The sequence below is a fragment of the Anopheles coluzzii genome, chromosome 3 (assembly GCF_943734685.1).
Source record: "Anopheles coluzzii chromosome 3, AcolN3, whole genome shotgun sequence".
Taxonomy (NCBI): Eukaryota; Metazoa; Arthropoda; class Insecta; order Diptera; family Culicidae; genus Anopheles; species Anopheles coluzzii.
The window spans coordinates 22,047,663-22,074,986 of record NC_064671.1 but is presented as its reverse complement, the minus strand read 5'-3'; the positions used below and the strand labels follow the sequence as shown (position 1 = coordinate 22,074,986).

At 44.3% G+C, this 27,324-nt stretch overlaps 2 protein-coding genes across 6 annotated transcripts in view; one reads left to right on the top strand and one right to left on the bottom strand.

Moving 5' to 3' along the window:
• Window positions 1–258: 258 nt before the first annotated feature.
• Window positions 259–2,210, bottom strand: LOC120959712 (potassium/sodium hyperpolarization-activated cyclic nucleotide-gated channel 2-like). Its single transcript, XM_040383313.2, has one exon. It carries the CDS (start codon window positions 2,098–2,100, stop codon window positions 358–360), a length of 1,743 nt encoding a protein of 580 aa, XP_040239247.2. The 5' UTR covers window positions 2,101–2,210; the 3' UTR covers window positions 259–357.
• Window positions 2,211–3,079: 869 nt separating this feature from the next.
• The window catches only part of LOC120954781 (protein held out wings), a 31,436-nt gene continuing 7,191 nt past the window's right edge, over window positions 3,080–27,324 (top strand). For 2 of the 5 annotated variants that reach the window (XM_040375016.2, XM_040375015.2), the window contains exons 1-2: window positions 3,080–3,259; window positions 5,504–7,035. In XM_040375016.2, coding sequence (XP_040230950.2) covers window positions 5,959–7,035 — 1,077 coding nt within the window. In that variant the 5' untranslated portion in view covers window positions 3,080–3,259; window positions 5,504–5,958. The remainder of the gene's footprint in view (window positions 3,260–5,503; window positions 7,036–27,324) is intronic. The other 3 variants (XM_040375018.2, XM_040375017.2, XM_049610210.1) reach the window with 2 other exon arrangements.

Sequence of the window (27,324 nt, the reverse complement as noted above, 5' to 3'; positions counted from 1 at the left end):
TAATGGGGGTGTTGGTCGATGACTTAAGCTATGCTGGTATGCGTGTGCAGCGTTATGCGGATGGAAGGCGCAGGCAACGAACATTGAGCGGACAAGAGAGTACGCTTCTTCCCACAGAGAGCCACTGAGTCAGCGTGATTTGACTTATGCTAAGGCCACAACTACACCTACAGTATACGGGGTGCAGCATCACGCAGTTGCCGAGAGAGAGAGAGAGAAAGAAAAATTGAGAGGAAATCTGTCCGACGCTGCGCTGGGTTGCCAGATCGATTGGCCGTAAATCCTGTTTTACAAATTTTGGTTTATAATAATCTTACAATAACATCAATTCCAAAATGACCATACCTTTGCTTTGCTTCATTGTAAGAATGCTTCGAAAAACTTCTTCCCATACATCTTGTCCTTCTTTCGCTTCATCATGGCCAACCGCTGCTCGGCCTGCTTGCGGATCCGGTTCAGCAGATAGGCGTGCGGTTTAACAACGTTCTGGAAGTCCTCGTGCGACAGTCGATAGATTTCACACGCCTCCAGCGCAACCACATTCGCCGTACGCTGCTGGTTGCGCCTGATCAGTGATATCTCCCCGAAGTACGCCCCATCGGTCAGATGGCCTAGCTCCTTCCCGTTCATTGCGTACACGGCCACCGTACCGGCCGCCAGGAAGTACATCGAATCACCGTAACTTCCCGCCGCAATGATCACATCGTCCCGCAGGTAAACCTCCAGCTGCAGACAATTCACAATATCCGTCAGTATGAAGTAGGGCAGATTTTTGAACAGATCCACACTCGCCACCAGATGGCGGCACGTCTCCATCCGGATGCTGCTTCGAAGGTTGCTGGGAAACAGGCCCATTATCATCTCCTCGTCGAAGTAGCGCGTCCGGAACCGGGTGGCGAAGTTGTTGCGCAGCTTCCGCTCCAACGTGGCGCTCAGCCGCTTGTTGTACACGAACGCTTTCAGGTTGGCCATAAACTTGTCGTACTGGTCGGTGGCCATCTCGGGCGAGTCGAAAAACCTGCATAGCACAACGGGCACGTAGTTGAACCACAGCCAGCCGAGAAACATTACCAGCCACATGATCCAGTGGTACACGTAGTGCTCTTCAATGTCCTTCTTCTCGCTCGAAGCCAACCCGACCCGTAGCGTTATCATCATGCTGCGCAGATAGCGATAGGCGGTGGAGGTGTCGAGGTCCGTCAGGCGCACCCGTACGAACGGATTGGCCACCCTTTCCAGTGCAGCGGATACGTTGGGCTGTGGGAGATGCATCGCAGCTAGCAGTTCCTCCTCATCGGAAGTACGGGCGGAAGAATCGACTTTCAGCAGCACCGGTATAATGTACCCAAGGCAGGTGGTCCAGTGCAGCACGTACAGCGTGTTCATGATGACCTCCACGATGCGCATTTTGCTCTGGGAAATGTCTAGCGATCGTGGAATGACGCTAAAGTACCGATTACTATCCCGAAACCGGGCAATATTGCACAGATACAGGAACGACACAAACACAAGCGATGCTTCCGCACCCGCCTCAACGATCAGCTCGTCGAACACTTCCAGCAGCAGTATGTAGGGGAAAAACAGCAACAGATCGTATATCAGCCGGAAGGGACGCAAACGGTTGAGGAAGATTTTCCTCGGATTTAGGACGATTTCGTTTGTTTCCAGCACCACGAATCCTGTGCAGAATGTAAGCGCAAACTCCACTACCAGGATCACACAGAGCGAAAGATCGATGTACTCCACCAGGTGTCGCGTTGGGCGCGTTTCGAAGGCTAAAAAGCTGAACGCAAACGGTAGCAGCATCAGGTGCAGGTTCATCACGATGAAAACGACCACATCGCTGTACAGCCGGAGCAGGCTGAAGGGATGTATGATGAAGGCGGGAAAGCATTGCTGAAGCCGCTCGTTCTCCTTGATGATCTGGTAGGAACTTTTGAGGTGCTTCTCCGTGGACGGATGCTGATCGGAGGCAAGTCGTAGCTTTTGCAGCGCCCGAAGGATTTTGACGTGCCGCGGAAGGGCCCGATTTTCCGCCTGTGAAATGCGCGTCTGTTCGATCGTGCAAATATGCCGGTTTTCTTTCAGCTTGTGTCGCATTTTCCTAGTAGCTTTGTTAGTTTGATGTATTTTGGTAAATTATTTTCAACATTCTAGACGCTGGAGTAGGATTCGGACCAAAGTAAGACTTTACACTGAAATTCAACCCACTCACCACAAGGGGAAACGACACGAGTTATGTAAACTTCAATCACAGCTTACTAAGCTATCGCTAACAAAACAAAACATATCCCAAAAACGATTCGATACTTTTCGCGCAAACTGGCAACACTGCACGGCAGAACATTCTTGCGCTCCTGCCAGTTGCTCCAGAATAATCTCTCTTTGGCCCATGCTCCATCGGAATGTTAGCACTGCAGCGGTGCGGAGCGGAGCGGCTGTGAAATTTTACCACGAAAAACAAAGAGAAAGATGTGAGGGAAAGAGATAAGAGAGACATTGCTCGCGCGAGCTGCGCGAAGCGTTGAGTGGGTGTGATTGATGTTGTACGACCGTGTGCGCGCGCGTGTGTGAGTGACAAGGAGGTAGGCCATAAGTGGAGCGAAAGAGAGATGGAAGAGCGCACATACGTGTACTGCTTTCTCTGTTTAGCTAACGTAGTGAAAGCAATTCGCGGTCCGTTTGCTGTGTGTGCGTGTGTCTGCGAGCGATCGAGAAGGCGATCTGCGAGAGTAATCGCCAGGAATGAGGCCACGGCGAGCGTAAACCGCGTACTCTGCGCTATGGACGAATGTTTGTGGGGACAAAAAGAAAACAAATGTGGTTTTTAAGACCTTTTTGCATAAAACTCATTAGTGAAATAAATGGAAAAACGGACATTAAATTATACACCACATAATCTTAAAAAAATGTCATCATCTCAGCCACAATTTAACAACTTCTCTTGGTAAATTGTCCATTTTTGACCATTCTTCTCCCACTGTGCGCTACTCCGCTACGGCTCGGTTCGCTCTCGCGCGAGAGTGTGCGAAAGCGAGATGGCGCACTGCCGTTCAACCACGCGCGCGCCTGTGTGTGGGATAAGCGCGAGTGGGAAGCGCCCTCGACTGAACGAGCAGGCGTAAACCTTTAACGCACACTCACCCTGTGTTTATTTCAAACTGAACCATACGCTGAGTCGGTTGTGTGTGCGCTTGTTCGGCGGTCGCTTACTCCCGTGAAGTGTCACTTGGCCAAGAGAGAAGTTAAAAGCGGAAAGGTAATTCAGTAGTGAAGTTCTGTGAAGAAAAGGAGAAGTGTCACATCGTGCGTGCGTGCCGTTGCTCAATCGCTCGGACTCGTTTCGCGGTATTGTAGTGTGTTGTTTTTTTTTCTACATGACAAAAGAAGCGAACGATCGAGAGAAAAGCACTTGCGGTGGTGTGGTGTATGTGTGGCTGTGTGTAGCGTCAGCAAATGCGCGTAGAGCAATGATGGCCTGTGTATTATTGCCTGTGGGAAGAAAACTGGGAAAAATCAAGCGCTTTAGTGTGTGCGTGTGCGTAGAGTGAGAACAGTAGGTTGGCGGCGACCGATACATTTGACGTGTGTTGCCCTGGTTGACACACTTTTCTGATGGTGTTGATCATCATCATCATCATCATCATCATCGTGTGTGTGCTGCGTCGTCTCTCGCCCAAAAGGGAAAAGAAGGCGCTTACAGCCAAAAGCGAGCAGCGCGCAAGTGTGTGGTGGATCGTCATCATCATCATCATCAGCGGGGAGCGACTGTGTTAAGCGGCAGTGTGTAGTGGTGGTGGTGTGTCTTTTTCACTTCCTTTTTTTGTGTTGTATCGCGCACTCCGTGTGTCCGAGCGCAACAGGCATAACGAAAAATACAAATAAAAAGTCGTGGAACGCCGCGTGTATGAGCGAATAGCGAGGGAGGGCAAATACTTGGCGGCGGTAAGACAGAGAAAGGAGAGAGAGAGAAAGAGAGAGGGAGGAGGTACTAGCTTGTGTGCTGAAATGTTATTATTGCTGGCAGAGCGCTTTCATGATATTGTTTCCTGTTTTGGGGATGGTATTGTGGTGCACTGTTTTTTGTGAAAAATTGTTTTCTGCATCTTTCCTTTCTGGGATTCGAAGTAATTGCCATTTAGTGTATCTTCAATATTGGAATGCGAACGATGACTTTTCTGGTTCCGTGAAACACTTTGGGGTGACAAAAGTCTATCTGTTGCCTTGGTGATATGGCTGGCTGTGTTCGCCTCCGTCGGGGACGGTTTTTTTTGTGCTGCATACTTCACACATAATCCTATGCTCCATTCATATTTTTAGCTTTTTTTTGGTTCGTGAACGCGTGAACACGTTCCGTACGCGGGGCGAACGAGAATCTGAGGGAAAACCCAAAACAGATAAGAAGTAGTGAAAAGTGTTGACGAGGAAATTCTCAGACGCGTTGTGTATGCGCGGCCTCGGTGTGCGTGTGTGTGTGTTAGTCACGACGTGGATACGCTACTTAACGATGCGCGGCGTGTTGCTGTGTGCGTTAGGAGGGGCTGGAACTGTTGTTTGCGCATATTTCTTTTGCTCATGCGTCGATCAGCAGCAGCAACACACAACAGCCGTGGCGGAAATGCCGCCGGTAAAGGGTGCTGCGTTCCCTCGAGCATGATGGACGGAAATTCTGTTTTTTTGTGAGTTTGCTTCCATGGAAAAGAGCTTCCTTAAGCATTTTATAGCGTTCTTTGAGGAGCATGTTGATAACACACTGAGGCAAAAAGTGTAAAAGTATTTTCTATGTTCGCTCCGCTGCTGACTCATATCCGAATCGTCAGCAAATAAGCAAATAAGTTGCAATCACACTATAATACACACAACAATAACACCGGAAAGCTTTGACAAAGTGGGAAATAGCTTGTTTTTCTGTTGAATCATTATTTTTGGTATCGGAGAGTGTTTTATGCTATTTTTAACAAAACAAACAATAAAATAGAAACATTTCCAGCAAGGAAACGGTGAAATATACACACCACTATTCCCTCCACATACACACATACACACTGCCCATAGTGTGTTGCTCCAAATTGAGATCGATTATGACAACACAAGACTCCTCTCTGGTGCGCAAATCGAAAGTGGCACAAAACACAAAAATGACGATTCTCCCTTCTCAACACACTCTGAGAGTGTTGAAGAGAAAGTAAATAAACAGTTGTGATAGCGAGATATTTAATCGAGACAAAAATAAAACAGGAAACGAACGATCGAACACGCAATTGCTGTCCCACCACCACCACCACCATCCGCCACGTGTGTTTGTGTGATCGTCGATCGATCGTCAATAATTCAAAAAACAATCGATCAGTTTAAAGTGCTTTCGTAAAACATGCGTACGCGTGTATTTAAAAAAAAATATTACAAACTTAAAATTGCGTTAAACAGTGCTTAAAAAGTTCGTTAAAAGCTAGTGCCTTCAAAAATGTGTTTCGTTAAATAAATGTTCCTTTCTTTCTCCCAGTTTTTCAAGGTACAAATACACACACGCAAGAAAAAAAGTGCACAAGAGTGTGTGGACGTGTGTGAGTGTTGTTATACAAAAAAATAAACCCCTAAGATAGAAAAGTGCCTTAGAAAAGTGTATTCGGAATAAAAGCACATGCGCGCGCCCTATTGGTTTGCATGTAAACAATGCCGATAAACCGTTATTTTTAAAGCTTACGTTTAAAAGACCGATAGTAGTGTGTGTGTGTGTGTGAGTGCGCGCCAGTTGTGAATGTGATTGAAGAAAGTCGGTGAAAGATAGTACAAGTGATACAAGAACCCCCCGGGACAAGACGCTTGTGCCCGCCAACCAACCTCCCCCGGTCTATTGGTTAGTGTTCGTGGTGTTCTGTGGAGAGTCGCCGAGCTCATCTCGCCCAAGAGGCACACACACGCCCACGGACTCACTGTCCCGTGACAACAAATCGTCGAATGAATCAATTGCACCACAACCATCACATCATGAGCACGTACGGTGGCACGGTGGAAAACAGCGGCACCAACCAGCAGCAGCAGCAACAGCAGCAGCAGCAACAACAACCAAACCAGCAACAGTCGACGCAAAGCATCGCCGACTATCTGGCCCAGCTGCTGAAGGACCGCAAACAGTTGGCCGCCTTCCCGAACGTGTTTCTGCACATCGAGCGGCTGCTCGACGAGGAAATCTCGAAGGTGCGCGCCTCCCTGTTCCACATCAACGGCGTGACGAAGGAGCCGCTCCAGCTGCCCGACCCGGAAGGGGAATCGGTCACGCTCAACGAGAAGGTGTACGTCCCGGTGAAGGAGTATCCCGACTTTAACTTCGTCGGCCGCATCCTGGGGCCGCGCGGCATGACCGCCAAGCAGCTCGAGCAGGAGACGGGCTGCAAGATCATGGTGCGAGGGAAGGGCTCGATGCGGGACAAGAAGAAGGAGGACGCGAACCGGGGCAAACCGAACTGGGAGCACCTGTCGGACGATCTGCACGTGCTGATCACGGTGGAGGATACGGAAAACCGAGCGACCATCAAGCTGAAGCGCGCGCTCGACGAGGTGAAGAAGCTGCTCGTCCCGCACGCCGAGGGCGAGGACGAGCTGAAGAAGCGCCAGCTGATGGAGCTGGCCATCATCAACGGCACGTACCGCGACTCGACCACCAAGGTCGCGCCCGCCGACAACACGTTCAGCTTCGACCCGCAACAGTACACGGACGATCGGTGGAAGATGGCGGCGGCGGCGTCGGCCGCCGACCAGCGCATGCTGACGCAGGCGTCGCTCGCGGCCGCGGCCAATCTGGCCGCCGCCAACCAGATGGCGGGCCGGACCGCCCCGAACCCGCTCGGTGCGCCGATCATCCTGTCGCCCCGCATCTCCGTCCCGACGACGGCCGCGAGCCTGATACCGGGGTCGGGTCCGCCGCCCACGATCGACCACACGACCGGGCTGATCTACGCCTCCCCCTACACGGACTACAGCTACGCGCTGGCGGCGGCCGGCAATCCGCTGCTCACGGAGTACGCCGATCACAGCGTAGGTGCAATCAAAAATCCACGAAGGCAATATGCGTCTCGCGATCATCCTTACTAAAACCCCCAACCACCACCACCAACAACAACAAACACCACCACCACCACAACCAACAACAAACTTTTCTCCCCCCCCTTTTATATTACCTCTTCTCACACACCCCTACTCCACGTTAAATTAAAAAAAGCATCGCTAAAAACAACTAGAGCAAACAGAGAGAAAAAAAACAAAAACAAACAATTCGAATAAGTTGTGCTGTGTGTGTGCGTGTGTGTGTGTATGTGTGCGCAAACACTTGGAAGGCCACAAAAATGCAACTTTTTTTGCCAAACAAACCAAAATTATCGCAAAGCGCCCAAAAAAAAACGAACGCCTTCAAGCCAACAACGTGTGAAGCAAACACAGCGCAAATCTTTTACTATCACACACACCTACTCACCCCTTTGGCAATCGTTAGAGAGAGAGATATATATATATACACCCACACTCACTCACACACACAATCCTTATAAAACCCGGGCGGTGGGGCAATAATTTATCTAATGACCATTTATCTATAAAGCTACCTATATTTTTTACTATTAATTTCATGCTCACACCCACTTTCACCCTTTAAAAGTTGGAAAAACAACAGCAAAACATGCGCGCATACTTTTATATATGTTTTTTATATAATTTGTTGCTCCTATATCTTCTACACCCCTCTTCGTTACTTCGAATATTAATAATATTCATACAATTATTAATAATAATTAATAATAACATCGTCTAGATCATGTATGCATCAATAATATCTATATAAAATAATCGCATTAATTGCAAAACAAACAAAATAACGCCAAGGAATGATAGAGATCTGCTACGGAATGAGGTAAAAACAAAAGCAAACAATAGCAATCGTGTAGCTGCTCCTAAAACAAAACAAACAAACAGAAAAAAACCATTATTGTGTTTGATTAACGCCCAACAAAAATGCGCTGAATATGTATAATCTTCTATTAGTAGCATTCATCACCGACACTACAACAACCACTTCCGTATATTCATCTTTTCGATCTGTTTGTTTATTCATTGTTTAATCTCATCTTTTAAAGACTAGCAACACTCTATTGCTAGTTGAGCGTATCGGTTAAACAACAGATACAAGTAATAGTGCGATACAATTAAATCTCTTCCTTTCTTTGTTTAATTGTAACGCTTCCTTTTCGAACTTGAGGAAAATAACTCATTTTCTCTTCTATCATCATCCCTCATCCCTCAACACATTACTATAACGCAAAATATTACAAAAATCTTGTACAACAACACAGATCTGAGCGCGATAAACGTGCAAATTAATCCACTCACGTGTGAAATGATAATGCGTGTGAAGAAAAGGGGACATTATAATACGATCGTATAATAATTATTAAACATTGTAAAACGTATTGTGTTAGCTAGCTAGCAGGTAGCACCCAGAGGATTATGTTTAGATGTTTATGGAAGGATGGCGGGAATGTGCGAAATGTGAACACACCACCACGCTGCGGCTCTTGTTTTGTTGCATCATTGTGCGCAAATAACGATAACCTTAATATTAGTTTTTAATTATACATAATAATACTGTTAACGAACATTAAGTGTGCACTAAGCTAAACCTAAAAAGAGGAGGGGTGAACTGTGAAATGTGGACATCGGAAAGGATTAATTGTTCTAGCACTCTACTACTACTACTACTACACCCAACTCTCAATACACTATCAAACACCGAACTTCTTAACCATTTTGACCGACCACTACTTCTAACAACTCCTACCTTTTACCCCGTTTTACTTACTGTTCCAATTTGTTCCTTATATTTTCCCCTATTTGGAGAGAAGAAGAAGAAAAGAAAACCTCCCAAGCAGTACGTAAAATAACGCTATAAAATTGCAAATTACGATGCATTATGGTCGCAACACCACCTAACAACGAACCCGTAACACAAGCAATCCCTTTGACAACATGAAACGTTATGTACTAAAAAAAGGATCGACCATCTGTACTAAAAACATGAGCAATGGCTTATCACACTCATTCTACAGCACTTAACACACACTAAGGAAAGCCAAGCCGAACGTTTTCGTTCGTGGTAGCACCTCGATTACACTTCTCACGTTGAAGGCATCATGTCGTGTATGGGAAAACTGTTTTTGTATCTTTTTGTGACACAAAACAAACTCCGTGTCGTGCGCCGCATCACCCCCTGCTCACTAAAATGCTAAAATCCCTTCAATCTGTACCATTCATCTGATTAACTTCTGGCAAAGCGCAATCTCTCTCCTACTCTCTGTGCCTATCTCTCTCTCTTAAATTATGCTTTCTTTAATTTGTTACATAGCTTTTTTTTAGCACACACTGATAACGACCGATTAACCGAACCGATAATATGTTGAATCTAATACACCTGGTAATTGCATATTTCTTCCTTTGTTACTGTTCGTTAACATGCACACACAGAGGAGATCCTTCACTCGTGAAGTGAAGTGAACTAGTCGTTATGTTGTAATGGAATATTTTAACCCTTTAAAAATAATTAATCGTGAGCCTTCTGTTATGCGGCTCCCCACCGTACGCTTTTTGAACGGCATTTTTGTTGCGGTCTAGTGTAATGTTATGTTGTTACTTTCTTTCAGTTACGTTTCCGACGTCTGTTGTAAGCTGTACAACTTGTGTGTTTTTTTATACTTTTTTTGTTTAATTCTGTCTCTACTCCAAATGTGCCAAAGTATTAAAAATCGATCGTTCAAGAAATGAGAGAGCAAGAGACAGAGAGTGCGAGAAGATGGATAAAGGGAGGAAAAAGACGGGAAATACTTCTTCGGGCAAGAAAAAAGCAGTTCAAAACGTTTGTTTAAAAATCAAAACCTTTTTAGTCTTCCGGATAAACACGCACACAAAACCAGAGCCCAGATCACCGTCGGAACTCTCCAACCGATCCGATCCGATCTTCCGGCTCTCAGATCAATCTCTGCTTCCGGTCGTGGGACGTTTTGTTTCTAATCCCACGGATGCATGTGTTTCTTTTGATGCATCGAGGAAGTGTGCATGAAAAGGGAAAGGAAAACATATAATACTCATCAAAGTTGTGTTGTGTTGTGCAGCGAAGGGGCCATCTCTTGGGGGTTTTCCTTCATACATCAAAGTGTCCTGTACAGCACAGAGATACAGATCATCAGGGAGAGAAGAGGGAATGTGCTCTGCAACCGGGGAGATTAATCGGATGAATGGTTCAATTGATGATACACAGCGTACACCCAGCAACAAGTATATGCAAACAAAGGGCGGTGCCAGTTTCTTGCTCGATTGGAGGAGGAAATTAACACACAAGCGTGACGATGCGTACAACGTGCAGAACTATGACAGAAAAAGAAGAGAATCTGTGGTGCAAAACAAACGACTGCATTGGAATTTGCATTGCATGTCGTCTTCCCGTTTTTTAAATAGTGCTCGAGAACTATCTGCAATTCATACATGTGTAAAATTACATCAACCCTCCAATACACAAACACACCACACACTCGAAAAGATCTGCCTGAAAGCAACTCATTCAGCTATAAGAGATCGAATGCATTTTGTGAACGCATAATTTGTGGTGCCATCGCAACGACCGTGCGCAGCAGTGTGTGTTTCGTAAGGCAATACAAAATAGTGTAGCAAAAATGGCTTGCGGCGGAAATCAGGCACAACCGAATGCATAAGAGAATCATTTATATTTTATTAAAAAAAAAGTGCTTCCCCTGTTAAATCGAAAGTCGATGCAATTTTTACTTTGCGCTGAGAAAGAGATAGAGAGAGGGATTTGCAGGAAGGAACAGACAAGGAAACCAAGTTTCCGGACAAAATCAAACGCTTCCCAGTCCCGTTTAGTATCTTTTTTTTTCTCTCATAAGAGATTTTTATTGCGCAACAAAGTTTATTGCACACAAAATAATTATAACTTTGTGCGATATTTACCAATAAAAACACACACACTACTACCCTTCAATATAATATATATGCCTTTTGTGCAGTTGTGTACACTGGCACGATTTTACCCAAGGTGGCAATATCTATATACCTTTATGGAAGGGAATATTACTTCAATATTATATAAATTAATCTATTATTAGTTTGTATTGTGTGCCGAGTGTGTGTGTGTTTTTTTGCTATTTTAAAACAATTTAAAGTAATCTCATTTGAAGAATCGTCAGTGTGACTTGAGGAAGGTTCGAACAACAGAAGTTCAGAATGTATTGTAAAGCGGAGAAAATAGAAAATCATATAAATTGATTTTTTTTATATATATCGTGAAATCTCTTTTACACAACCCTCCGTGTCGTAGCTAAGCTTATAGTTGTTTTTTTTTTATTATTATTACTTATAATACTAATTTTAACCGTAGCCCTTAACACACCAACACTTACTCTACTCTGTTCTACACAATGTGCATTGTATGTGCCTTTTGCCTGACTATCGTGTATTGATCGTTTCTTATATGGAATGACCAAAACTAAACAGTAAAGCAAAATAGTTAGTAGCAAGCCCTAATTGCGGTATCTTAGCAGATATAACAATGAAATGTAAAATCAAAATGAAATTAAAAACATAAAACAATAACGAAACAATATTAACTAACTAGATATGTAAGAACAGAAACACGCAGAGAAATGCAATTAATTATGAAACATACTGGAACTGGTTGGGTTTTACATTGAGGCAAGAAGAATGCTAAACACAAACAACCTATAAACCACTAAAACAAAAGTATATAATTCTTACGGCATATTGTAGTGGAATGTTAAAACCAATTAGAATGTGGTATAAAAAGGGCAATGAAAAGCAATCAGAATAACTCCATTTTACTGCAATATTAGCAACCACACAACTGTCCACGAATGACAAAACTCACCGTTAACAAACGATAATCAAGTCCGATGTGTAACAAGTAATGTGCCCGAGTGAATTTGGCTGCAACTCCAATTGGACATACATTTACTTTCTCTAAGAAATTATACAAATTAGGAAATAACTACTACCATATCTTGTGGATGATGGCCAATTGAAAAATAACCTTGCTAAACACACACACACAAAAAAAAAACAAACGAATTAAATATGTTAACAAAATCTCACTGACCACGCAACTTAAAAACAAAAAAACATAACACCAATCTTTCTGTTGCAATAGCGATAATGGTATGGACATGGACGAGGAGGATGTTCTACTGGAACCTTATGTGAAATATGTGCCTTCTAACCGGTCGGTGGTGTATGAACATGGACATTAATTAATATTCGCTTCTAATAACCTATGTGCAAAAACAGCAGGTGCAGCAGCAGCAGCAGCAGCAGTGGCAATGAAAATGCAGAATAATATGCTAGAGTTTTATAACCACTACTATATTTCTTCTTCTCTCTACCCTCTTTTCTCACTCACACTCATTCTGCTCTGGTATAACACATGCAACAAGGATGTAAGGTGTGTGTGTGTGCGTGTTGTAAAGCCGACAGCAAGAAATAATGAAACATTTTAATAAAGCTTAATAATTGCACTTCTCTAATCTACTTCTACTTTTAATATTATTTAGCTACTTCTTACTAGCAACTACCAGCTGCTACTCTATTCACCATTACTACTACTACTACTACTACTACCGCTACTACCATCCGTTTAATAATAATAATAATAATAATAATAAAGCAATTGCTGGCAAACTTTAACTGGACTAGTTTTTATTAGCTGTATATGTATGTATTACCAACCAATTCTCTCTCACCACCCAACACCACCCTCCTAAACGAAACATAATCCACGTTCGCTCTCTCATATTAGATATATGACTGTGCCATAACATGTGTATCCTAACCTCCTTTATTTTCGAGATAACAATTACTCCTACCACTTCACGCTGTTTCCCCTCATGTCCCAATTTCTAAAGAGCTCCTTATTCCCTCGAAACCAAAGCAGCAGGATAAAGAAAGGTCGCTAAAGATCGTTCAATTTAAGCTAAATTTTAGCTCATTTTAGCTCATTTTAGCTCAATTTTAGCTCAATTTAGCTCAATTTTAGATCATTGTTGCTCTATTTAACTCAATTGGAGTGTTAACAATTTTAGCTAATTTTTACTGAAACAAGTAGAAGACGATCATCTTCCTGCTGCTTTGAATTCCAGTCCCCTATAGTTCCCAATCAATCCAACCACTGATCCTTTCCTTTAAAACCTTTACCTTCCTTATCCAAAGTTTAACCATCAGTTTGCTGAAAGAAATGTAACCACATGTGGGTTTGAGAACAACTAAGCAAAAATACTAAGCAGCTATATCTTTCGCTACTACTCACACTCTACTACTGGTTGTGAATGGAAAGGGTGGATGAAAAGGACAATGCTGCGAAGGTTGTGGATGCGGTAATATGCAACAAAAATCGAAAGTTAACGAAGAAACATCAATTAACCATCGAACGAAAACATCAGTTTCGTAGTCTAAAAAGGCAACTACTACTCCTCTCGCAACTACCTCTTGCTGCTGCTCTCTCTAATCTTTGCCACCTCGAAAACTAAATGGAAAACCGGCTAGCTTCATTATTACTACCACTACTACCACTTAATACACTACTTACTACCATGGTATTGGATGGAATGGTCGGGATATGTTTTTTTTTTTAATTTAATATTTTGCTAACCATAATGCTCTACTACATATGGATGGGTTTGCCGTAAAAGTGAAGCGAATTGAAATTATTTTTTGGCTGATCAATTGTGACTGCAATTCTTTGTTTAAATCATCCCTCAAAACCACACACCAACCCATGGCTGTTTGTATAATACTCTCTCTAGATAAGAATGATAAGCAAGAAGAGGAGCAAAAGAAGAGCATTTAATGTGCTTATCACACTGGCGACACAACACGAACTGTGCAAGATATCTTAATTAGCATGAAGGAGGGGAGTTTTTCGAGACCGAAAACCATATCTGTTGGAGTGTCGTCTTTGGATAAGAGCATCTACCGTCCCAAATAAGGTGATGTTCTTTTGCATACGGTTTTATCAGTTTAATTGCGTGTGGTTGGTAGTAGACACACCCTGTCTGCAGAGTCATAGTTTCTTATTATCTTGAATGGCCTTGTACGACGGCAAGAAAGGCCTTGCAGAAAGGCAAGAAGTTGTAAAAATTATGGTACGCTTCTAAGCGAAAACGGACCGAAACCCGCGTTGAAAGATCACAGTTGCTAAGCTTAGACACATTGTAGCTTCTCTCACTCTGTAGATCGTCTTGCGCTTGCGGCAAAGGAGAAGAGCGATCGTTCGGAGTAGTCACAGTTGGCTCCTCTCGGAACGAAAATCGATAGCAGCGCGCGCTGAGTGTGTGGTGACCACAAATTCCCGATAGTTGTGTTGTGTTTGGAAATGCCTCCCTGTGTCCGGTTGCTTTCACAAGAATTTGTTCACGTAAAACAATCTCTTCCTTTGGGGCACGTTCGGTGAGACGATTCTATTGAACGCTCATCGGAAATGTGTCTCTCTCTAAAGAGTGCCCTGTGTCTTCGATTCCGCAACTTTTTCAAACGTATCGTATCGAGTTGCCAATCGAATTTGTATACCCGTCTTCGTAAAATCTATTTCATGATCGTGTTCGATTGTTCTTGACGTGGTGTAGGGCGTGTGCACAACGGGGCCGCCGCGTGGACATGCATCTAAAATAGCTCGTGGAACGGCGAAACCGACTAACTCTGCCGGTGGTGGCGGTTGCGCTAAATTATTTATAGCCCGTGACACACACACACACACGCAGAGACACACCACATCGTGAAAGAGAGCAATCTCCTCCACGCCCGACACTGCTGTGGCCGGTTTGAAGCGCAGAGCTTCCCTACAGACGCGCGCCCTACGACGCGAACCACACCGCTGCGCGCTGTCCTGCGCGCGCGCGTCCGTTGCGCTGATCTGCACGCGAACCTTTGCGCAGCATTTCGAACACAAAAAAAAGAATAATAAAAAAGGTCATTGTACACACACATACCGTTTGTCTGTTGCGTGTCTCGGCGCCGCCGCGGATGCATCGCTGCGACTGTCCGTCCGCGCGTGTGTTTGTCCTCCCCAAGTTGACCATAACGGGACGCTGAGAGGGAAAGAGAGAGTTTGTCCCTGTGAAACCTCTTCTTTTTGTGTGTGCCATTTGGAAGTGGCATCCGGTTTTGGGAAGACCAAACTAGTAGGAGGCTGCTGCCTCCCTATATTCGCCCATGCGTGCCTGTACGTCATCCCATGACGGTAGAAGCAGGAAATTCACCCAAGGAGGAATTTCGGGGAGTTAAAGAATCGTGCGAGTGCGAGTCCCACTCCCCAAAAAAAGCACTGATTTAAAAACGCAAAATGTGTGTTGCGTTCGGCAGACATTTTCCATCGCCTTTGCGCCTTTATTGCTCCCCCTGGAGGTTAATGAAGCAATAGCGAATGTTCCGAACATTGCCCCCCGAGGCACGACGGCGTACACAACAACACCGTGTGTTGCGATGATCTGCTGCAGGAAAATCCAATTTAAACGCTTTTTTTTTTGTCCACGCATATTGGTCCTCATGGTCGGCATTTAGGCACGTGGTGTCTAAGAGGCCGCTTAAATAGACCCACAGCACGACTTCTTCCCCCCCTAAACATTTCATTTCCATCAGCGCCTCAGAGGCAAGAAAATGAGATTTTTGTTGTTGAAAGTGATGAGAGCGTGTTTTTTTGTGTGCGACCGGAAAGATTGCTTATTGGCGCACAGTTGATTAAAGAGGGCGCACGACGATGACTGCGCTCACTCGCGCCCAGACGTCGATGTTTACGTGCCCTTTTGGTAGCCGGTGAGGTACCCGTGCCCGAAGGGCTGATAATAGAGGTGGTACACCCTTTACACAACATTACACTGGGTTGTGCGAAAACGTAAACGAGCTCTCCACTACTGTACCCGATGCGTGCAAAGAAGCGATGTAGCAGAAAGGGGAGAGGTTACAATCGGTTTAATTAAGCACAAGAAGAAAGGCACCATCACCAACACAACACACAGCAGCATCTCAGCTCTTTCACATCATAGCAGAGTGTAGTGTCCGATCGAGTTCGATCGCGGGTATAAAAGACCTGTTAAGGCGGCGCAACTGTCATCATCATTTCTCTTGGGGGGTGTAATAGTTGAAGCAGCGCTCTGCCTGCTGCTACTGCACCCTGGCAGAGGAAGATCACAGCACAGTCCTTGACCTAGCGCGCGGTGTGTGGTGATGTGCTGCTGCTTCGTGTACGACGCACTGTGAGAGATCTGATTAATGATCGCTCTGTGTGCGCTTTGCAGTCACCATTTCTCTGCAGGCGAACGACAGACCGGCGACATCGTAATGATGCAAATATACAAAAAGGGAAAACAGATTACTAACAGGGTGAGGCAGAGCGGCGTATAGAGATGAGGTGAATATGTGGCTTGCAAATGCGAAGACAGTACACACATCGGAGCGGCGGCACATGTGTCTATAGAAAAATAGCGCAATCAAAGGGAAGGATTGTTGTTTAATCATCATCGTCGCTGGTTGTTGCTTCTAGTTGCATTAATAAGAACAACTGTGTTCACATACAGAGAGAGCCAGCTCCATTCTAAGGAATGCCACTCACGTGTCGTATGTCCACTCTCGCAAGTAGAAGTAGTTGAAGGCGACAACGTCTTCCATTGGAGGACGGTTTGCTTTTTTTGCCGCTTTTCAAACTCTCAAATGACTACACCGGCAACAAGAGCTATATCCAAACATTTTGTTCTTTGGAGAGGGCTTGTGTAAACAGAACACATTCCTCGAAAGCCCCCCCTGTACGGCTCAGAATCTCCGGCTTGTCTCGCATAGTTCAGAGGTGACACACACATCGTTTTCGAGATAACGCGTCCCTGCAGACTCTGGCAGCACAGAGAAGGATGGTGATAGAGAGGAGGACCCAAGATCGATAAGCATCATCAACTTCGATCATCGCGCTCTCTAGCACCAGTTTTCGAAGTTGTTCCAACCCAGCTCAACATAACACAAACTATAAGGAAAGGAAAAACAAGATCCCTTGTGCATGTGTTCTGTCCAAGATTGCCCGTTTTTTTGCGAATATCTCGCCTTCGCTCGCTCTCTTCACCCGCTAACCTTGACGAGTTTTTGCTGTATGTCACACCGGCTCTACAGCCAAAGGTGTAGGGGGACCTACGCCACCGTATCGGTCCGTGTCCCAAAACACAGCGCCGCTGCTGCACGCAGTTGAACCAACATTCTGAGCTGATGCTGGGTGAGGAGGAGGTGGCAGTACCACCACCATCAACAACAACACACACCGGGTCGAAAAACCGGTCGGTTGAACTAATCAAGCCGTTCGACTCCGGCGACAAACCCTTTCCAAAGCGAAGTGTCTCGGTTGCTGCCGGTCATGTTGTTTTCTCGTTTCATGTGCGTTCTCTCCCCAGCTCCAATGTTTCTACTGGTTGGGCTTCAAGAATATGACGATTTGCCGGGGCGGCAGAGCTGTTCAGAAAGGGGAAGAGAGGTTGCATATCACTTGTGGTGCCTATAGGTACTACATTGGCGGTCGTCCAAAGCTTGGAGTCTATTTGGAGGATTTTTTTTTTTGAAGATTGGTATGCAAATATGAAGTCCATCCGTCGGAAATTCTAAAACCGAAGGGGTAAAGATCATGCATCACGGATAAGGCTCACGGTGTTACGAAGGACGGAGTGACACATTGGGGTAAAGAAGAGTGCCTCAGAACCAGTTGGTGGTTCTTCATCGCAAACCACACAATGCTACGAAATCATAAAATTTTGAAGCATCATATTTTGATTAGCTTGGATTTAGCTTATTGGAGGAGCTGCAAAAGCAAACCCCTGTCCCGAGACACTCCCGACGCGGGATGATTGGGGAGGCACAGCGACATTCTTTTCCACCCTGAGAGGGTTGAGCTGCGCGATAAGAGCTGCAAATCGGTGCGTTGTCTCTATGGAGTGAACACACTTGTGACAACTGTTGCCCTGTTACTGCTACGCGCCTCCAATAGATGCTGTTAGAGGGCGAACTAGGGAAACTGTTTGGATACGCCCTGCAAACCGGAATCTGGACGATACATTATCGTTAGCTCCACGCCCGTCGTTCCTGCGTGTGTGTGTGTGTGCGCTTTGTGTTCGTATGTGAAGCACAGCTAAAGCAAACAAAACTAAACCACATACGTGCTGCTCTGGTGTGCTGCTGTGGACGCCGATTGCTGCGCCCGTTGCAACAACAGAATGTTGGTGTAAGCGCAAAAGAAGGGTTGGGGGATTCGGTAAATAAATAGAAATATTATACGATCGCCCCACGATGAAAATTGTTCTCTTCGCGCATCGATGATTGATCGTTTGGGTCTGGTGCACGCGTGTCTGGCAGTTTGTGTCCGCATGCGTCCCCGCCGTGTCCCACCCCAATGGCACGCAATGACACCCCACCATCTACTCGTCCGTGTATGGTCAGAGTGACAAAAAAGTTTTTAGAACAGTTTTAGTACAGCCGTATTCAGAAGAAGTACAAGTTCTTTTTCCTTTCCTGCATTCGTCTCTCTTTCTCTTAACTCACTTAATTAAATTGTAGCTAAAAAGTAGATCGTATTTATTTTATTAAAAAAGAATGAATTCTTTTTAGAACAAGTAAAACAATATATAGATTTTAATATATTTACATCACACACCCACTCTCTTTCTCCGGTGCTCTAGAATATTGTATTTATTATGTTGTAAAAGGGCGTTTCTCTGGCACGTGTCGAAATGCACCGTGAGCCCAGCCAAAACACCCACCTGTACATACATTTACTGCAAACAGGATACACACACATATCTCTCTTACTAGATCGTTTGCTCGATCGATCGACGGGGCGGCCAATATGTGGCCTTCTTTACGAAAAGGGGGTCCGTGGCGCCCGTCTTTTAGCTTTTAGTGCAAAACTTTCGGTATTTTTTGTGTAACATAATTATTATACCGAGCGAACAGTGTTATGTAAGTGTACAGATTTCCATGACGTTTTACTTTTAAAACATGTCTTCCCATCTTCCCCGTCCTTCTTAGGTAGAATTTTATTTCCATCCATCCCCCCTTATCTAACCCATTATTATCATGTAGAGATTATGTGGGGCGAGGGCTGGCATGCTGGATGACCGGGCTTGGTCCTTAGTTTGCCATATTAAAACTGTTCAAAGGGTTGGTGGTCACACACAAAAAATGGAACAGGATTTGTGATTAATAATCAACCCCTAACATAACTAACAGACGACGCTACTACACCGACAGTACCGAGACATTACATACTGATACGCAAGCCAAACACGCCAACAAACTCCATCCCTAAAGAGGCCAACTAACGTGCAGGAAGGAAGCAAAAAAGCACACAACGCGAAAAAAAAAACAAACCCCATAAAACAACTGAGAATGTTCTAAAAAATAGAAAGTGAGGGAAGAGCGTGGAAACAAAACTAATCAGCGCTTCTTGATTATTTTTTTGCTCGTAAATGATAGTGTGCTCCATTCTGGATGCAGTGAGCGCATGCGGCACAGTTTAAAGTATTTTACAATAATGTGTTTTTTTTGTCGTTGTTGACATTTTTAATAAGAATACTGACCCGCCGGCATACCAGCCAAGAACAACCCCCACGAGCATGATAACAACTGTGGGCAAGATTAGCTAATGAAGCGCGTAGAACGTGCTACTAGTGTGTAGGGCAGCAAAAGCATTACACAACACCATATATCCCAGTCGCCATCCTTATTTCTAGGTAGACAAATAATGTTCTGTATTATAAAGCTACTAACAGTAGTGAAGCCCGTGAAACACATTGTATTGTTGTGGGATGTTTTTTAATTTTCTTTTTGTTTTTTAGTGGTATCATCAACTAGACAATTTTTATTTTGCACACCACATCTTAATCGTTTTTATTTTTTTTTATTTTTACACATGGTACAACAAAACGACACAAACACAAGCAACATAAAATACTTTTATTGTGCAAATGTACGTTTTACGGATCAGTATGTCTTAGTAGTACAATGGTGTGTTTAGGAATCGAGTTTTTAACGAATAGTTCTAGGATTTTAGTAGTGCTTGGTGGGAACTTTGAAATGCTAATTTATTCTGGTTTGTTTTTTCTTTGTTTTTCTTTTGTTTATTGTATATCAATTTTAATCGTTTTTTATATAAAATATTAATTTAAGTCAGGGTGAAACTTATTATACTTAGAACAAGTCTAAAAGTATGTATGTGCTAAATGTTGTGCAGACTGTAACGCGTGTTTGATTATAACGTTAACGTACGGCTGAGAAGCGCAAAGCAATACTTATAAAGAAGCTTCAGCTTAACACACCCAACAACAACCTGTCTAAAATTGTATCAAAATGCAGCTATAGTGGGTTAGACAATTTGCTCTCATTCTCGTTTAAAAAACAACGTTCAAATGCAGTACGTATCAAAACAAACAAAATTACTAATGTAGCAAACCGTAGTGGTCTAAAAAAAGGGGAAAAAATCCCAAGGCACGGGGAAACACAAACAAACAACGAATGCCATAATTAATTACACCTTATTTTTTCGTTATTAAGTGTTGACTTAAATGTGTTTAGTATAAGAAAATTTAACAAAGTGCCTAGAAAAAGTAGATGGAAGTACGAGCAAACACACGCCGCCGTCCAATACAATCGCGTTTGTACTGTTTTCCGAAGCATATGTACATTCTAATGCTTCAGAAACAGACCAGAATGATGTATTGTTGCATCTATTGTTTTATTTTGTTTTTATTACCCTCTGACAAATTGCATTATGCAAAATGCTCTCCTCTGAAAAGTGTGTGTGTGCGAAAGGAAAACATATGTGCGCCATAAAATGAAAACATAAGTATGCCCTCCCGCAAAAGTAACAATGCTGCTGTCGGCATTGTACTTGTACTCTGCTACTTATTAGTATTGTTGTACTTGTAATAATATTTTATTCTACTGTTAGTTTATAGAAATCACACCTACATATACACTACTCACAAGCCATCACTTTGTGTTTTACATGACAATTTACACACAGTGTTTAAAAGCAAACCACTCACCATCGAATTCTTTTTTGTTTACATTGTAAAACAACGCCACTACTCACCGCACGACACAATTAAAAAAGTAGAAGTGGGTGGTATTACAAACAAATACAAATACTCTCCTTTCTCTTAGTCTAACACAGAAAAGCGCCATAAACATTCACTCTCTAATAAACTGTGTTTAACCGAAGGATTTCACAAGAGCAAAGCGTCGTGTGTAGAGTCGCACGGATCCAAAAAAACAAAACAAACAAAACCAGAAGCAATATTATTTGCATACCCAAGGGCATGTTTAGAGCGTTACTTCACAGCGTTACTTTAGAGCAGAAGCCGAGCGGTTTTAGAACAATTGTTAATTGGGCGCGCGCGCGCGTTTAGCTTTAGCAGAGAGAAAAAGGAATCCGATTAATAATAATAATAATAATAACGTTTTAATAGCTACAGGAATGAAAACTCAAAAAATTGTATTCACCACCACCAACCAACCAACCAACCAATCTAAAACAAACAAACAAAAAAACCAACGCGCTAAAGAAAATAATATTTAATAATATATTAATTAAATAATAATCTTTCTGGAAATAATAATAATAATAATAATAATAATATATCAGTTTGCTCAAAGTTTTTAATAAAAATAACTCACTCATCTGTTAGTTTTTAATTACGCCGTGTTTTAACCCGCCTTTTTCTTATCCGTTGTTCTTAAGTCGCCCCTTTCTACTCCTCCCCCTTCACACCATAAACATGTGTACCACCCAAACCCCTGGCGGCGGCCACCATCTTCACCGATACCTGACCCAACGGACCTGTCGGTTGTCGGTGGATGCACCCCACCACTAGTACTACTACCTACTACTACCACTCTTCATTAGCCCACGCGCCTTCGCCCGTGTACGTGTGCTCTCTCTCACTCACTGTATCTCACTGCTCGAATAATCGTTGTCCACTCTACCTACCTACTACTAAAGCTGTCTTGCTGTGGGGAATGCTGGAAATTCATCATCTTCTCCAACAACTGATCGCATTAAGCTCGACTAGATTCTCTCTCTCTCACTGTCTCTCGCTCTCTAATGGTGTTGTTATGTTGCTCTTCTTACGGAAATGGAACCCTTTTGCCATCTGCGCGCCTCATTCTACTAGCCTACTCAAGCCAACACAAACTTGTCTCACATTCTAATTTGCATCCAATGATGTAGTGCGTGCTAAGTGTGTAGTAGCAACGCGCATAACCACCACCACCGGAACAGATGTACTTAAACCCGGGTTATCTTAAAGTAATTCAAATTAATATATTGCTATATCTCTGCCATACGCGTGACAATGTGCTTGTCCTTTCGAGAGTACAGCAAATTAGAAATCTCTAGCAGCCCTACTTTGAAAAAGCCTCAAGGCCTTCATCATTGAGCAAATCCGTTCACACACCACCGCGTTTCGCGGGTGCCCCGTTGAGGTCGTTGAGAAATGAGCCATCGATCGGTGAACTGTGATCGTGGTTGGGAAAGAGAGCATTGTGAGACATTTTTTGTAACTAATCGTTCGGCCACACAACGCACCACAGTGTCGTGCTTTCCCATACACATTTCATCTCTTTTTTAAGTTTATTAAACTAAAAAGAGGTTGCATGTGTTATTAACATAATGCGAACTGCCATGTATAACATGTTGAAGTTCACTTTAATATCTGTAATTTTCAGCTCTTCAGACCAGGTCCTTAGGTAACCAGGTCGTAATAGTTTTGTCACAATTTGTGCTAAATAGTGTGTTTACGAAATTTAAGTGCGTTATTAAATGTGCAAAGATCATGTAACGTTTTAAACAGAATTTATAGCTGTTTTAGTACATCACATTTTTGCGTACACCTGTTCTGATTAGGTTCGCATAGTTTATGGCCGGAACCAACGACCTACTTGCCGCTGGTTCTATTGCCTACACCTGCGTTTTCTTCCTCCCTTTTTCCCTCTCTAGTAAACTCTCTCTCTTTTACTCTCGCGTAGGAACGCTCATCTCGCTGGAATGTAACGCCAGGTGTGCGCGTTGGGAAGAGGATATTTTTAGTACACCTTTCAAAAAAGGAATGCAGTGAACGTATCGTACGTACGAGGGGAGAGTAGTTATCCATTTTCCCCCCTCTGTGTCCACCATTCGAGAAATGATGTTCGTCCTCTGACCCTCGCGACAGTAAAAAGGGACAGTGTGTTTCAGCCTCTTGGGGTTCACCTTAGCACCTCACACACAGCCCATTCGAACGCTGTTGGGTTGCGGAATAAATGGTGCTCTTGCCTCGTTCAAAGCAAACCCACCCTCTGAATCGTAAATCTATCAACCACGCCATTTGTGCCGTTGCGTCCTCCTGCTGTTGGTGTCTCAATCATCATCATAAGTCATTTGCTGTTAGGGCGTTGTGGATGAGGTAAAAAAAGCGACCACACACATACACATACGCGCGCACATAAACCTCTCCGATCGGTTTGGTTTCGTCGTGGGAGGATGCAGATCTACCCTACCCGACATCTATCTACTACGCGACACTACCTGCCAATGATGATGGACAAGAAATGGTTCACGACGCCGCGACACACGACACGGCTGCTCCCTTTTTGCGGCAGCGCCTGTTGAAGCTCACAACTCTAATTAAATTCAAATTAGTTTCGTGGCTTGTGCGCGTCGCACAGACACACAAACACGCATACATAGTAGACCTGTGCTGTGGGTATTACCGTTTTCCATTCGCACAGGTATATGACGACCACGCCATTCCGTCAGCGAGACACAAACGCGACACTAAATTTGTTGCGCCTAATGTGCGCAGGCGGTTGTTGTGGTATGTGATCGTGCATTGATCAAGCGTTTCTGTTCAAACCGAGACGGACGGCGAGTTCCTAATGCATCCGCTCGCCATGTCCGGCGATTGCACAATCGTTTCCTTCATCACCTACATGGCCATGCCGCTTCGGCACCCCAACAGATGGCGCCCAAACTGCTTCCCTCCTCTTTGCCGTTGTGCGCGATAGTCAAGGCAAAACCTGATCGGACTAATCAGTGGTACAGTCATGCCTAATCCTTCTAAAGTCGGCTCGCGAGAACGTTGCAATGGGTGTAAAGAAAGGGAGCTCCATTCTACGGACAACCTCATGCATTAGGTATCTGACTACACCTTCACGAAAATACATACTGCTTTGTATGTTGATCCTACTTTGTAAGGGAACTGGTCCAACAACAACAAAAAAACCTCCTCCCAGAGGTTCCGAAACCTACACAACACCCCTTTAGGCCTGTGTTACTTTGTACGCCCAAAACTCTCCAACTTCGTACTCTCGGCCGTAGATTCCCGTATTCCCACGCGCAAACATACCGGCCTGCGATCGAATACAGACCAACACACTGAAAGAGCAAAAGGAAGAAGCAGGCATTGGACACACAGAACCACCCACCTGTGTGGTTAGGTTCCACCGGTTTTTTGTTCGCGGAGGACGGATCAAGGGGGAACGTAATTTATTTTTTGAAAGATGTTGACTTCGCTGGCCTGTTGGGTCGCGCACGCACGGATCTTAACGGATCCACATGTGTCGAGTTTGAAAGTGCTCCGTGCGGCTTAACCATCACTAGATGATGGGAGTGAGATGGGGGCAAGGGTTGGCAGGCCAGGAGAGCATTAAAAAAATGTGTCCCCGTTTTCTTGTTAAAAGCGTCCGTTCGCAGTAGCACCGAGTCCCGTATCGGTATTATCAGGAATGTTTGTGATTGTGCTTTGAATAGACCCAGACAACTCCTCCTACAGGGAGCGATAGTTACGACAGCTACTGCTGTAAAAGGGGCACCAGTATTTTGCAATACACTCTTGAGCCGTTGTTTACAGACCAGACCTCGTCTCGACCGATCTCGAGGGTCCATTCTGAGGACTCTCCCGTCTCTAAAAAAAAATAGTTATTTACGTCAGAGAGTGTTCTAGCTTTCTCACACCACCTCTAGCAAACCGTCTCCGCGTAGGATGCACGCCGGTCCCGAGAGGGCAAAATGTCCCTGTTTCGGTGGGAACTCATTTGTTCGTCCAACTCTACTGAGACGCCGAGTGTGTGATGTGACTCACCGTTTTTAGGTGCAATTTTTGGCGATTATCCAGGCCTGGTCACCTCACACCACCGGCACGACATGAACCAAGCGCGCCATATTTGTCACTTTAACGGCCGCTCATCCAATTGCGCAAAATGTATCTCCCCCTGGTGTCGGCTGTTTTCTTGTTGCGGGGGTTAAAAACTTGGACACAAGACACCATAGGCTCGCCGTAGAGCGCCTGTTGACGATGATGATGATGACGATGTGTCTCCTTTTTCGCTCGGTCCGGGTCGTGAGATTTTCCAGATAGCGACGACCTCCAAACGTATCTCTTCTCACTCTGCTGCTGTGGGTGGGTGGATGCTCCGAAAACGGACCTGAGCCGAGCGATCTGGATTGTGTTTCGCCCGATTGCATCACCATGGCATCTCAGGCAACTGGCACTTGTCAGCCGGGTTTAATATGCTCTCTTCCCTCTCAGTATGTCTTGTAACCGTTTTTGGGAAGTGAATCGATTAGGAGCGGTGATCTGGCCACAGTTCCGTCGGGAGGTCACCATCTGGCCGGGGTAAAATTTTGGGAAGCGCGCGGAGGAGGTTCTTGGATTGCTACAGCAGTCAACCCACCAGTATAATGTGTGATCCCTTTTTAGAGCTTTTCGCGTGGGACATTATTATCCTCATGCCCGTGGTGGAGGCGGAGATACGGCTTGTAGCTAACAAGAGTTTTGTGGACACAGCACAAGCACACAGCAAGAAGCCGACCGCAAAGTTTGGCCAAAATTGGGGGCAAACCCCATTATGGAGCTATCACTGGCAACAAATCATTTAACCATTTGCTGTTAGACTAAACATCGAACCAGAGGTGACTTGCTGTTGCCAACTTTCATTTTCTACTCCCACGTGGTCCGAGCGCGCGCTTGATGACCGCGACGATACAGTACGGGATAAGCTGATTCTTCCCGTCTCCAACCGCGTGTGTTAATCGCTGTACAAACAGTAACTTTGGCTGCGGTTTCCGGCACCCCGCCACACACACACACACCCACCCCACTGCAAGCGGGTGTGTGGCCAATTTGGGACGATTAGTGTTTGGTGTGTTTAAAAAAAAAAAGGGGGAGATGCGCCGGCTCTACCATGGCGTAAGACACACGGCCAGAGACTGAGGGACAGAAGGGTAGGCCGTTTATTTTTATCATTAGATGCCGACGAAGCCGAACAAAGCCTTTTGTCGGTTGGCTCATCATCAACCTTTCAGCGGATAGGCGTTTTTTCTCTCTCTCACTTGGTTTTAGTATTGCTTTTGATCGTCTCTTTTTAAATGCGAAGACGCAAAGTTCAGCTCGTTTGCTTGCATGAGTCACAAATGCGCTATTTGATCTACAAAAAAAGTTTGAGAAAATCTTTGCTAGCAAGCTGGCAAGATCGTTTTCCAACTGTGATCAGGTATCGGTGGTGCCTTTTTAGAGATTTAATCTCAATTTCTAAAAAACCTTTCTGATCTATGTAAGATTCTTATGATATTTCGAATCTATTTGCTCTTGCTGATCTTCAAATGCTGTTTTGTATATTTATTCCTTCCTAAATGTTATTAATTTGTAATTTTGTAATTAGTTCTATATTTAAAGCTATTCATAGTGTTTCTGAAGTTAGCTTCTAAATTTTGATATTAATTCGTCGACTATTTTTCCTTAAATTACTGTATTTGAACTTGAGTAAATTTTGTGTTTACTTTGGTCCAATCTTTTATAAAACTAACAGCGTATTAAAAGCACACCGTGGTCACAAATTGGGCGGGAACATTGATACAGTGAGTCAGAGCTATTTCTCACCTCACCAACCAACCAACCAACAAGCCAACACAGCGTACTCGCTATTCCCGCACTCATATCCAAAAAATGTGTAATAATAGAATTTTCATATTTTTCCCACCTGCGTGTGGTGGGTTGGAGCGGTGAAGTTTTTTTTTCTTCTCACTCAGTCCGTCGACGATCTGGTTTATTTTCCCCCCATTGCGATCGGGCACGCGTAGCAATCTTTTTCCCCGTGGACTGCCATAAAGACGGATCGTGCCTTTGGGGAGGTTCGTTCCCTGCCCTGCGGAGATGAAATTTCCACAGCACGTTGTAGTATCGCGTGGCACCGTTTTAAATG